We start from the raw sequence: 14,121 nt of genomic DNA, 5'->3' as shown, positions 1-14,121 counted from the left end.
CGATATCAACCATTAAACTATGAAATATTAGTGGCTCAAATATTGTACCAAAATTTTAAGTTAAAGTATCACAAACCATATCTTTATAATGGAAATTTAAAAACATACAATGATTTTTTTCCTCATTTTGTCCATTAAATATTATTTGATGTAATATTTATTTATTGTCACTATTAATTATCATAATAAAAGTAATGACTCTTCGTAGCATATAAATTTTATAATTACTATGAAAGAATAACAATAAAATAATCTTTCATGATTTATAAACTAAAGTTAATTAGGAATATGTGTTAGATTTAACTTTTATGAAATTAACAAAGTGACATTTGAAAATAAAATGAAAACAAGCTTGTGAAAGTTAAAATTTATAAGGCTGAGATAATTTCCTACCATGTCAATAAAAATCTAAAAATATAAATGATTTTCTTTCACGTTTGTTCCCACGTAAATATTATTGAAGGCAATATTTTATTTATTGTCACTATTAACTATCATAACAAAAGTAATGACTCGTCATAACATAAAATTTTATAATTACAATAAAACGATATCAATAAAATAATCTTTCACGATTCATAAACTAAAGCTCATTAGGAATATATATTCAATTTAACTTTTATGAAATTAACAAAGTGACATTTGAAAATAAAATGAAAATATATAAGCTTATAAAACTTAAAACTCCTAACATGTAAGGATATTAACTATAAGATAAATATAAAGTTAAGAAAATAAGTATGTTAAATGGGTATTAAAAATAATACATACTTCATGATCAATTATATAATGACCCATAGTATTATATAAAATAATGAGTATTTTAATATACGATATTAAATTTTATTAAAACATGTGTGATCAAGTAATTTTTATGTTGCAAGCAATCTCAACAATGAGTTTATTGATGTAACTATGACATTTACTTAAGTATATGTACTTAGTTGTGTTATTTATTAGTGTTATATCATATATAAATTTTGTAATTGCAACTTATTTATTTGATTTGTGTTAAATAACCTACCATTATAATTTATACTTAATGGAAATAGATTTTGGAAGATTTATTTAAAAAAGATTATAACATTTCAAATTTAAAGGGGGATTGAAAAATAATTTTAAATAAAATATGCTATTTAAGTGAAATTGTTTCAAACTCTAAGGGTGGTCATAGTTATTTTACAAACTTCTCCACCCCTTACACGTTTGTTAACCGTTTACCATTATTTTTTATTTTTATTTTTGCCTACAAATATTGTGTACCATTGATTAAATCCAATGGTGCACAATTAAAAACATTATTAATGCTGTAAAAAAATTACAGCATCACAGAGAACCCTACTATTTGAGTTTCAATACTACATATTATTTATTTATTAGATGACGAATTTCATAATTTATAAAATTATAAAATTACCATCTAACAAATAAATACTATGCTAATTGACAATCAAATTAGAACTTAAATGTTGGGATGTTTAAGAAGTGCACTACTTCTATAAATAGCTAGCAGCGCACCCCAAATATTTCACACCATTCATATGAATGTGAATGTGCTTAAAAGCTTGAGAGTGACAAAGCCCATAGAATTCCTTCCATCCATATTTGAACTCTCTTGCTACGTCAAAACTTGGATTTTTCAAAGAAGGCAGAAGGCAGAAGGAACCACAATATCAAGAGCTATAAAACAAATCAATTCAATTCAATTGCTTAGGGGCTAAGTGTCGCCTCCTAACCCATTAATAATATTTTTTTTTTTGTTTTCTTTTAATAATAAATCAACCAAGAGTTCCTGGGCTGCCACGTTTTACCTTTAGCATGGCGTGCACGTGTCATGCTTTTGTTGACACTGATGGCTGGTCCATGAATATAACGTTTTAGTGTTGGATAACGTTTCAGTTTGTCGTTAATTAATGGGTGGTATGTGGGCACATGCAAAGAGTGAGTTGTCTTTTCCAGGCCTCTAAACTCCTCATAAAGCTCCTTCAGACCTTTTCTAGACACACCCCATTAAATTTTTTGGAAATTACATAATTTCTAACAACACCCATTTTACTTCTTAAAAAAAAATACTAACATCGCATTCTTACTTGTCAACAAAATCTCATAAGCTTAATTTGACGCTTCTACGCTGTAAATGGTAATTATTTTCGGATTAAGCTATTAGTTTCTAAAACTCCTCAAAGTAATGATTAACTAGAAAAGACAAGGGACTCGAAATCAATTAATATATTTATTAAAAATTCAGATGGAAGCTCCAACAGATAATAAAAAAAATATTAACACTATAAAATTTTTTTTTTTTGGGGAAAAAAAGGATCATTGACCTCTTGAGTTTTCTAAATTTGGGAACCCACCGCATTAATATCCTAATACTAGAAATGGGAATTGTATAGCCGGGGGCTATCGGAAATGGAGTGATTACAGGGTGCCACTGGCTTGACTCAAATGTCAAATGGAAAAATACATGCTGAATCTGGCATGTCGAAGTCGAAAGGCTTTATGTGGAGGACCCGGAGTTGCAAGAAAAGTCTATCATTGGCTTCAAGTAGTCTTTAATGTTAATGGGCTGCCTGATAACTGTTCCATTTGCGTGGCCTTGGGCCCTTGATGGAGAAGAAGTAAAGGATACCGCATGTCAAAAAGCATGTTAAAGAGCTCGCCATGCCAAAAACTTAACGATTGTGATTTGATTTTACAGCCAAACGATTTCTTTCGGAGTTGCGTGCAATTTCACTTCACGTACGTACAAGGAAGATTTAGACAAGGGCCCATCCTAGGCTCTTTAAACTTTGTTTTTATCAAGCCCAATCGTGTTATCTACAAAATTTAAGCCTAATTCATTTTGTTATTAGAGTGCCGCTGCTAGCACCCCTCTCACGTCCTATTAAAACCCCTCCATTGGGTGTACTCCATTAAATAATATTTAAAAATTCCTCATAGCAATTAACACCCTCTTTAATTAAAAAAAAAAAACCTTATTTCGCTTTGTTCTACACAACATTCTTTCTCTTAAAACCCCAAATACAGCAGGTATCTTCTTTCTCTTACTATTCCCATTGGTCTTCCCATATTTAATTTGTATTAAATGTACATTTCAATTTAGAGTTTAAAACTATCCCTCAAGCCTTTTCTAGCTAAAATTCTTAGATCCGCCAGTATATATATATATAAAAATGGATGTTTTTAGACTGAGGTATCGCAATCACTTCTAACTTCTAAGTTGTAATTGTTTTAGAATGAAAGAGCATTAAACATCAAATACGCAAGTGTCAGTTTCACAGTTCAAATCTCCTGTTATGCAGAGTTAAAACATATGGATTGAGCATTGACCAATTAATTACCTTTATTATGTTTAGACTAATCTTTAATGCTCTATTGTTAGACACTCACCAACCAAATTAAAGTTTTTATGCCAAGAGGCTTTTCCTTTTTAACATGGTAACTTAAACTTTTTTTTTGCACATGTTAGCTGATCACTTTTTGAACTCTCAATTACTTGTCTGAACTTTTGAATCTACATAGTTATTTTCCAACCAAAGGGTGATCAAATTTTTATATGTAATTGATATTTTTTAAAATATATAGGAGGGTGGGCAAGTTCAAATTAAAATTTTAAATTCTTACCTCTCTAAACATTTGAATTAAGGTGATCGGCTAAAGAAAATTACTTTAGAATTACTCGGCTAAGTAATTGGGAGATTTTTGTATGTAATTGTTTGATAATGAGAGGTAGATAATTAATTAGGAGAAAACTAAGGTTGACATTAGAACATGTTATTGGTAGAATATGTCAATTGAAAACATACTCATTTCCCACTATTTTGGTATCCGACAATTAGCCCTTAGTAATCCAAAAGACCAGAAGTCTTCTCAATTCTCTCATACAACTGCATCTACCCAAAGTCTAGCTAGCTAGGAATGTATAAGAAGTCAAGTGATAATTATGTATGTTTGTACGTACACGCATATAGAAATAGAATGCACGTTTGCGCGCATATATACAGTACTGATTTGGTTTATGATCTTAGATCTTAGTAAAATTTGAGGAAACTATTACATTGTGTTATATAATAATATAATAACATTATATTGTTATATCATATAATATAATAGTTAATTCACAGACTCCAACAAAATTGAAAATTTTGAATTAAATAATATATACATATATAGTATAATAGTTAAAGTGCAAGAACGCTGTTACGCAGCATAGTTGTGTGAAAGGGAAAGACAGAAAGAATACAAATACAATTACAAAAAAGCTAGCCAGCTTGCGCCGGGCCTCAATGCACATGCCGCCCCAAATACAAAGAGATAAAATTGATAGCTCTCGTTAGGTAGCGGGGAAAGCGCCTTGATTTATGTCAAAATCCCACATGAATCTATAAATCTCTCATCATCTTATCAATCATTCGGTTTATTTAATTAATCACTCGTATCATACATTACATATTCTTCTTCGTTTTCTTCATTTATATATAATCTTATAAACACCCATTTCTATTTTGAAATCAGAGTTGTTAGATTGAGTATTTAGGCTTTTTTGTTGAATGAAATCTACATTAAGACTGCTAAGCACGTAATTATTGTTATTTTTTAATTTATTGTACAGAATAATGCTGTATATGTTGTTTAACGTAATCCCTGCACTATCAGGTTAAAAATATATTATATTTCTTTTTTAGTGCCATATCTCAAACTTTACAGTAGTTAACATTCTATATCTTGAATTGTGAGAACGGACACAAATTTGAAGAGATGGAAAAAAGGATCAATTTTGAGAAAATAGAAGATTTCAACATAAACCAATCATCATTTGTATTATCGATGATCGACCAGACCATTCATGGCCTGGCCTGCATTATTGGGTTCCTGAATAGTGCATTGTGGCCGTGCGCGTCACAAATGGTGTCATGCACGTTGATTGAGTTTAGCGGATTAGATTTGTATATATTATTATGTTCATTTTAATTTGAAGGTTAGATATATATATATATATATATAGAGAGAGAGAGAGAGAGAGAGATTTATGGACGTAAGTCATGATCCGATCACGAGTAAACTGTCCCATTCACTAAATAAGTTTCTGATTATTATGTGTATAATTAATTATTGAAGAACTAATTAAGTCACTTTTATACAACACACCATGACGTGACTAAACAGCATTCATAATCATATATAAACTTATCAACCCAATTAAAGTTGTTTATTGAAGATTCATCCCATCTTTTCAATTGTCAATTATCAACCAAATATATGTATATAATTATGATAGAAGTGAAAGCGAGAAGATAAACATGATTCATAAACCAACAAGCACGTAGATAAGAGATTATTTTATCTTAATTAAAATTCTCAATTCGAGATTTGAAAAGATAACTACATTAAATAAGTGTTGGAAAAGTTCTGCCGCCTTAGTAGTCTTATCCATATCGAATTTGAATTAGTCGGGACTCAATGTAGTCTTCGAATACTAGATGATTTAATTAAAAAAAAAATTTACAAAAACTCAAGTTCATAAAAAAAAAAAAAACACATTGACTGATAATATGAAATTATGGATTTTCCCTCTTAAATCCTAAAAATGAAAAAAAAAATAAACAAAAAAGAAGGAAGAAAAAAACTTCAAACTAATGAATAAAAAAAAGACTTCAAATTAACTGCTTAGTACGATTAAAATTTGATAAGTTTCCTTAAAAAAGAAGGCAATAATATTTCAAACAATCTTTCGAGCTCTAGCTATCAAATTCTGTGAAAATAGTAGCATAGCAACAAGTTTTGTCTACTACAAGATGTCATATTACATTCTTAAATTTGACACATTTTGCCTAAATTTAAGCTTATCCGAAGATGCCGTACATGGGTTCACAATAGGCAGGTTGATTACAAAATCACATGATGTTCATAATTGTTCACTAACATTTCAATTTAATTATGAGAATGTGGTGTTAACCCAAAAAAAAAAGATATTTATAAATATGAAGATTAGAAAGAATAATAACAGTAGAGCAAGTTTATTCATCTGAATAAAATCGATCGATCAGGTGGCACAAGTGGAGGGAGCAAACCCCAATCTATCCTTGAGAAGGTCGAATTCCCAGAAATAATTCTGTTGCATAATGTTGCCGATAGCAGAGGCACCAGGCCAAGTGGCCGAGACAAATCCAAGACACCTAATTCCATGAGCAACACGAATGATGTAACTCTTTGTGTGTGGCTCAAATCTAGCCCCATCAGCGAAATGGAAAACCAACTTGGGCACAGAGGATTCATCAAATCCCGTGGAATTGAAGCAGTACTCAAACGGTGCATCTCTCTTCAATCTTTGATATCTAGACAAGGACATTTCCAGTGCAGCCACGACAGGCTTGTATGCCGGCTCCGCTAGAAAGGTGAGAGTTGTGCCTGAATCAAAAGCAGTGCCACCTCCTCTGTTGAAATCCCAAACTTGACTTGGGATATTTAACATTACGCCGCCAATGGAGATGCCTTTTACACTTACTCCATAATCTGGGCCGATCAAACCAAGCAAGGTGTATCGCATTCGCATTCGCATTCGCTTTGATTCTTCACCGAATATGAGATAATTTGAGACATTCTTGTGGCTTAAGTGATCAACAAGACAATAAGCGAACTTGCCTCTTGCGAAAGTACTACCGTTAGTGACTTTTTGAGCAAAAGAGTACTTGTCATAGGATAATCCCAGTACTCCATCAGCTTCTGCAAAGATCTGGCCCTGGATTGTGTCACTGCACCCCATCACCACTTCTTCTATTCTTGTCTTCCCACCATTTTCAAGGCCTATAGTTACTCTCTCTTTCCCGAATATGCCTTTTGCAGCTGACCCGTCTGCGTACCTGTTTCATTTACAGTATTTTCAAACATTACGCATTTTTTTTCCCTATTGTTAGATGGGGCACGCATGCATTAATGTTGCAGTCACATACAACAACAGCAATAAGAAGAAAGAGAAGAAAAAATTGTGGGTCATGTGAAGCTTTACCTACTAACATAACCAGCATTTAAATCTTTTAATTAATGAAGAGCAAAGCAATATGTGTATGGGGTTCCTTAAGCAGAAGCAGCAGCAGCATTGGCATCTATCTATGGCTGAGACCTAGCAGCAGGTTTCGATCGGATGATCTTAATTATTCCAGCTCATCTAAAGGCAAAACTACAATTGAGGCTGAGGATTCACAGAGAAAGAAACAATTGATAAAATCATGTCTCCTCTCATTCATGTGCGACAAGTGATAATTAAAGTAGTTATGTTATCACAAGGGGCCACGCCAGTCCACTTGATGACAACGTAACAATACAATGGCCCCAACTAACTCCTCTGTTCTATCTGGAACAGTACATAACAGTTCTCTCTTAACTTTATATTTTTTACTCGAGATTCAGCCAGATACTACTTGTACTGTGCACTAGATAGTAATTTGCATTGACAGAGGAGAGGAGACAGGACACAGGAGGGCTCAAGCTCATTTAATCGACACCAATTCATACCTACAAATCATACATATTTCTACTCAACTCGTGATATTATTATGAGTTCGCTTTAATTAATGACTTAATTAATTAACTCCGCCTACCTGCTACTCAGACAAAACACATTGGATCCTTTTCTTCTTGGAATCAAACTAAAGAGAAAACTAGATGCATACAGACAAACCTGTAATCATAGGCACAGGGGCTCGTGGGAGTGGGGCAAAAAGTGAGAGAGAAGAGTCTTGCGAACTCAGACTTGCACATATCAGAAGAACAAGGGATTGTTTTGAATGAAGAGGAAAGATCAGCCTTAAACACCCGTCTTCGACTGCCGGCTATTGTCCCTTTCTTGGTACAACTAGGACCACAATGGTATCTGCAACTAATCCAACTGAACTCACTTCCCGTATCCACAATCAACCTAAGCTTTTGTGATGGAGTTCCAACTTTAATCTCCACGAAGTACATCCCTGTTCCGTAATCTCTGCCCGCCTGCAATGGCATTTCAATCGCACTACCACTCGCACCATTATTATTATTATTATTAGTTTGTCTTAGTCGCCGCCCCCGGCGTTTGTTTTGACGAATAATATCATTGTGGAGAAGCTCTTTCATCCGCTCAACTTCACTCATCATAGGCATATTATTGAGCTTAGGTGAATGCCGGTGAATCAACTCCATCCTTACTGCCACAACCATCACCATGCTTGAAAAATGAATTATATTGGAAAATAAAATCACCAAGACCAGGAATATAGGCCTCCTCCCCTTTAACATCATCACGATGATTGATCAAGTGCAAGTTCAAGTTGAAATCGATCGAGGTTGTAGGACAACAAGAAGTCAACAACAATGAAGAAAGAAAGAAGGAGAGAAATTAAGGAAATGAAAAGAAGAGATATCAAAGAAAATAGTTAGAGGTTTTAGCTTTAGCAGTTGGGGACATACATGTACTCGTTAAAAAAGAAGGGAAAAAAATGTATACAGACCATATAGAATGGGAGGCGCATTTATTTTGGGTCTTGGGGCGGGGCGGGGCGGGGCAGGGCAGGCAACATGTCTTTGAGTGTGCAACAATAACGTGTAAGTACCAAGTACTGATGTAATTGCGGCCACTCTTAACCCGCGTCTTGTTTCCATCTTTCTCTGCTTTTCATACATTTTATGTATACGTAACCCATTGCCCTTGTGTATGTACTGTTAATATTATAGCCTATTTTGTATTCTTGATTTGTCTCTTTATATTTTGATTTTGTTTAATCTATGATTGCAACCTCTCTCTCTCTGTCTCTGTCTCTCTGTGTGTAACATAAATATATTCATGGATTGATAAGGTTTAATTAAATAATGACACCATACAAAATTTGGTGAGCAATTATAATACTATATGCCGAATTTACAGGGACATGGTTACTTATTGGGACCTTTGCCACCTCTCTTGAACATGACATTGAGTCATTGACAACCCCAATTTTGTCTCTATATCAATCTAATCCAGTCACTTTATATGATATGTAAATAATGAATCCTATAAACACATTTATATGTCTAACAAGAAAGCTTGAGACTAGTATTCATAAAGATTCACGTACGTACTTAGATCTTTAAAACTGGAGTTACTGAAACTCACACTTGAGTACATATTGAGCAAATGATGGGATCTTAAGTGCATCATACACAATGATTTTGTGCATATCCTTAATCTTATCATGTGATTGGCTATGCGTTTTCTTATTCGCTGCATTTTTTTTTTTTTTAACTTAACTAACAGTTATTCAATATACAAATATATTTGCATGCAGAGTCAAAGTAACCATGAATTAATATGAAAAATGAAAGCTATTGATTTATTCTTCTTCACAAGATATCATACGAGCGGAGAACCGAGTTGGCAGCCAGAAACAGAAGAATGACTTTTCAGATTCACACTGACACAATCTCAGCAAAAGCATCTATTTAAATAAAATTCGCAATATCTCTTATTAGGGATGTTTTGAAGAAATGACATTCAATATTGAAAGAATAAATTAAGTATTCCAACAAATGATCAGATTTGAGTGTGCTAGAAGTTCAATCTCATGTGACATGGGATGTATTTGCAAGGATCCATGTGGTGGCAACCAGTAAGCAAAATGTTTTCTGCATTTTATAGTCATTTCTTTTAAACGGTGTATTGACTTTTTATATGGATGGAATATTTATAGAGACTTTTGCCAAATAACAATTAAAAAGAAAAAAGACTGACAACATTCATTGAGCAATTATTATATAAATAAACTTGGAAAGTATTTGGTTCCTGTAGCAAGAGGAAAATAAAGTATACAATTAGTTGAAAGTCAAAGCCAAATATACATGTCCTCAATTTGAATGAGCTGTATATGATTAATTTTATGCAAACTTGGAGACATGGATTTGTTGACAAAGAAGTTGATTGAATGGTGGTAAGATTTATAAAATCACCGTTTAGGTCGATGTGGAATTTTCAAGTGAAGGAATTGAATACAGCTAGAAATGATTGGATCGGATGTGATCTTGAGAGTTAGTAGCTGAAATTCTGCCTTGTTACCTGGAAATTTGACCTATTCTTTCCGCGTAATTTTACACACTCCATTTAGAAATGACAACTTCTATCCCATTCTGTCTTTGATGATCGCCCATTAAAATCTTTGGATGGTTCCGTTGAAAGTGTACATTTTTGGAAAAAACTATGTCTTGCACTTGCACTCAACAGATCCTTCTGTATGTCCCTTGCACTTAATATGAAAGCTTCATAAAATAAGCTAAGCAAGTTGAGTGAAGGCAAGGAAATGTCTCATCTGACATTTCAATTTGGCAAGCTATAAAGTGGCTTTGCGTTAGACTACACACAAAACAATATACAATATACTTGTATAATCAACCTTTAATGTACATCATGAATTTGCCGTGCCTTGACAAGAAAGACATACCACGGTCCCATGATCAGATTCACTCGTGAAGGGATAGGATCAATAATTTTTCTTTCAGTGCCTTTACAGGGAAGAAGTATGCCCCACCCCCCCCCCCCCCACCCCAAAAAAAAAAAAGGCATGAGGGTCATGTCTGGGAAACAGACAATCTGATATCAATCTCTTTTTGAGATGATAATTTCCTTTTTGCAGAATATTCTGATCTAATTATTCTTCTATGGATTTGGTTTTCTGAAAATATATTGTCCAACAATATCCATTAGCAAGAGAAAAATACTGCAGCTGTCGATAGCATGAGAACAAGTGCAAAGGATCTTGTGAATTATTCTTTTTGTCACCACGAATATTACAGATAAAATGTGGTAATATCATATAATGGTCATGCCTAAACGCTATGAGAATTGACAAATAAGAAATTTGGAAGAACAGGAATTCCCAACCCTACACATACAAAATTTATTCCTTCTCACTTAGAAAATGAACAGATGAAACTCTGGTGAAAGGAAATGTTGATCAGCCTTCAACACATATTTATCTTATTAAGATTCTTTTTTTTCATTTTATTTTTTGTTTTGTTCTTTGTACAAATATAAATGCTTCCCTAAAGATGCAGCATTGTCGTCCATGTAGGAGAGAGTTTTATTACTAAAAGTACTCGAATTCTACGTAAGAATCTTTAGGACTATCACCATTTTTGTGGTCGACTGCAGCTTCTGCTGCCGCTACTACCTTCTTTTCTGCAGCAGCAGAGGCTTGGTCTTTGCCAGCAAAAACTGAAAAGTCTACAGGTTCAGGTATGTGGGGAGGCAATGCGCTTCGTACTAATGCCCAGTTCACTCCCTCGAAAAATGGATGCTGTTTAATTTCAGTAGCACCTCTTTTGTAAGCAATTCTCTTGTGGGGTTCTTTCACTAATAGTCCTCTTATAAGATCACGAGCCACAAAGCTGACCTGAGGAGTTTCCGGAAATCTCAGTGGTTGGCCTACTACATTGAAAAGTGTTGCGCGATTTCCTTGTCCTTTGAACGGAGTAGTTCCATGTAACAGTTCATATAAGAAAATCCCAAATGTCCACCAATCTACTGCACTACCGTGACCCTCTCCTCGAATGATCTCTGGAGCCAAATATTCATGGGTCCCGACAAAGGACATTGATCTTACATTTGTAGGTTCTGCCATCAATTCTGGAAGTGCACCTCCAACACAGGGGCCAAAATCTGATTTAGATTTGCGATTCTTTTTTGAAGGCAAAATGCGTGGGAAAAAAGTTGATGGCTGCATACATCCATGTACTGCATATTCATCATTTAGAATGCCTCCACCACCACCACTACCATTGTTTACACTTACAGATGAAGACTTGACTAGCGTGGGACTGACAGAGCATCGAAGCGACAAGTCAAAGTCCGAAAGCATGATGTGACCCTCATCTCTTACTAGCACATTCTCTGGCTTTAAATCTCTATACACAATGCCTAGCATGTGTAGATATTCAAGTGCTAACAGCACCTCGGATGCGAAAAACCTGTTAAAGGATGGGGCAGTGAAGAAATAAGGTATTCATTTGCTAATTTCATTTTCAAAATGTTTTGAGTAAGAACAGCAATCATTTGAAAGCGGAATTTATCACAATAGCTTTAAGAGTTGATCTAAAGGGAAGAATCTATTGTGATTTGCCAAATCATGAAAGAAAAAGGCTTTAAGAGCAAACATTGAACATGATAGTTCAAGTATTTTCAACCATTCTATAATGATTTGAGCAACATTGGTCAACTAACATATGCGTCTACCTTTCCACAGAGGGAGGAGCCGTTATCCACAGGCAATGATACCGTCAAGATAATCGCCGGGGTATATTCAAGGGGATGAATGAAAAAACTATTCAATTTAAACCATGGAAATAGCAAATGTCACTGCAAATACTTAGATTGTCTTGTTGTTAGAATTGCAATAATGCAACCAAATTTAAGCAACATAAACTCCTTTAGATGTACTCAGTTCATCGAGAGAACAAGAAACAATCCAACAGAGTTACTAAAGGATGAAAAAGAAAAGGTGATAGAAGGTTTAAAAACACAAAGTCCTGGCACTCAGCCAGAAACATAGGGATATGAATTGACAACGTCGATCTCATGTAAAGAGCATGCATGGTAAGGAAGGCCGTGTCATGCCCAGTATCGGTACATAAAAAGACCTCTAATCTCAATTAAAGGCCCCTCAAGGTAAAGAATTGAGACACTTAATAAAATGACAGAAAATGTGATAGGAACTCGAGCATAATATAAAACATAAGTACCTCTCTAGCATCTCAATCTGTAGATCCTAATCCTGTAGAATAATTTTCCTATGGTTTCCAAGTGTATTCTGTCATTGAGCTCTAACTGTTCTAAGAGGAAGGGTTTGTCTTGTTCTCGATTTAGATCTCATTTGTCTCGATTCATTAACAGGTTACCAACTAAGTTTTAATATGCTGCTAAGTTAAACCAGTGCTACTTGAAAAATGAAATCATGGTCGATTTAAAACACCAGCAATAGTACTTGTTTAGTAACTAACCTTGCAGCATCCTCTGTAAAGTACTTATTTGGTTGCTTCTGTCGAAGTGAATGGAGATTGCCTCCACTGCAAAATTCCATGACCAAGCAATAGAACTTATCAGTCTCAAAGTAAGAGTATAAAGTGGGCAAGAATGGATGGTCCAGAAGTCCAAGAATTTCCCTTTCAGTCTGCGCTCGCAATAACTTATTTCTACTGGCAAGAGATGCTTTGTCCATGACTTTCATAGCAAAGTATGTGTTAGTTCCTCTGAGTTCAACCAGATAGACGCTGCCAATATCTCCATAGCCAAGACGCTTGAGAAGACGAAAATTGCTGAGGCCAATTGGAGGACCTCTCAAACTGATCATATTAATGGCATCCCATCGTACATCACCGCCCGTATGTGGCTTAACAGGTGCACTTGAGCTCTCCAAGCTGTCACTACGACTGCTGCAATTGCTACTTCCATGGCCATGGTTAGTCAGAGAATTTGCATGCTTTATATCCCCCGGCATTGTAACTGTCGACGGTTCGGAATTTGGTGGCTTCTTTTGGCTTGGAAGTGGGCGTTGGTTAGTGATTGAATTGGTCCGAGGCTTGGTTAGAGGATCCATCTTTCTGGGATCAAAATGAGGATTGCATACTACATTTTCAGTAATCTTTGGAATTGTAGATGCATTTTCATATGCTCTAGGTGAACCAGGAGCTGCTGATTCAGCAGTAAACTTTGCTTTCCAATTCCAATCCGCCTTCTTGCTCTTTGGGTGGTCATACTGTAAATTATAGGTCAAATGGGCCGTCTTCTTCTGTTGTCCGTAATTTGCAGGTTCTTCTCCAGCCGTTTCCTGGCTCCACTGCATCCATAGACAACACAATGAACACATCAAGCTTCAACATCAATTTTCTGTGAAATGAAAAAGTACAGGAATACATATTAATACATGTAAACAGCAAAATAACGAAAGGAGAAATAATTACCTCAGATGAGTCGAGCGTCTTGTTTGGCCTTGATGACATTAATATTAATGGGGCAATATATTTACACCCCTCAACAGATTTTCCTAATCATAGTTGCAGACAAAAAATATACATTCAGTTTGGACGCAAAAAGCCAAGTACATAATTTGATACATTGATTGT

The 14,121-nt window shown here is 34.7% G+C and overlaps 2 protein-coding genes across 2 annotated transcripts; both read right to left on the bottom strand.

The window, feature by feature from the left end:
• Positions 1 to 5,998: 5,998 nt before the first annotated feature.
• Positions 5,999 to 8,517, bottom strand: LOC102620056 (aspartic proteinase NANA, chloroplast). Its single transcript, XM_006493666.4, has 2 exons — positions 7,682 to 8,517; positions 5,999 to 6,863 (listed from the first exon to the last, which is right to left on the bottom strand). The coding sequence occupies exons 1-2, from the start codon at positions 8,275 to 8,277 to the stop codon at positions 6,047 to 6,049; spliced, it is 1,413 nt and encodes a 470-aa protein (XP_006493729.1). The 5' UTR covers positions 8,278 to 8,517; the 3' UTR covers positions 5,999 to 6,046.
• Positions 8,518 to 10,749: 2,232 nt separating this feature from the next.
• On the bottom strand, positions 10,750 to 13,998 carry LOC102612853 (serine/threonine-protein kinase RHS3). Its single transcript, XM_006493731.3, has 3 exons — positions 13,960 to 13,998; positions 13,000 to 13,835; positions 10,750 to 11,970 (listed from the first exon to the last, which is right to left on the bottom strand). The coding sequence occupies exons 1-3, from the start codon at positions 13,996 to 13,998 to the stop codon at positions 11,091 to 11,093; spliced, it is 1,755 nt and encodes a 584-aa protein (XP_006493794.1). The 3' UTR covers positions 10,750 to 11,090.
• Between the last annotated feature and the right edge of the window lie 123 nt (positions 13,999 to 14,121).

Source organism: Citrus sinensis, chromosome 9, assembly GCF_022201045.2.
Source record: "Citrus sinensis cultivar Valencia sweet orange chromosome 9, DVS_A1.0, whole genome shotgun sequence".
NCBI classification, from domain to species: domain Eukaryota; kingdom Viridiplantae; phylum Streptophyta; class Magnoliopsida; order Sapindales; family Rutaceae; genus Citrus; species Citrus sinensis.
Note: the sequence above shows the minus strand (reverse complement) of the source record. Positions and strands in the feature narration are given on the sequence as shown.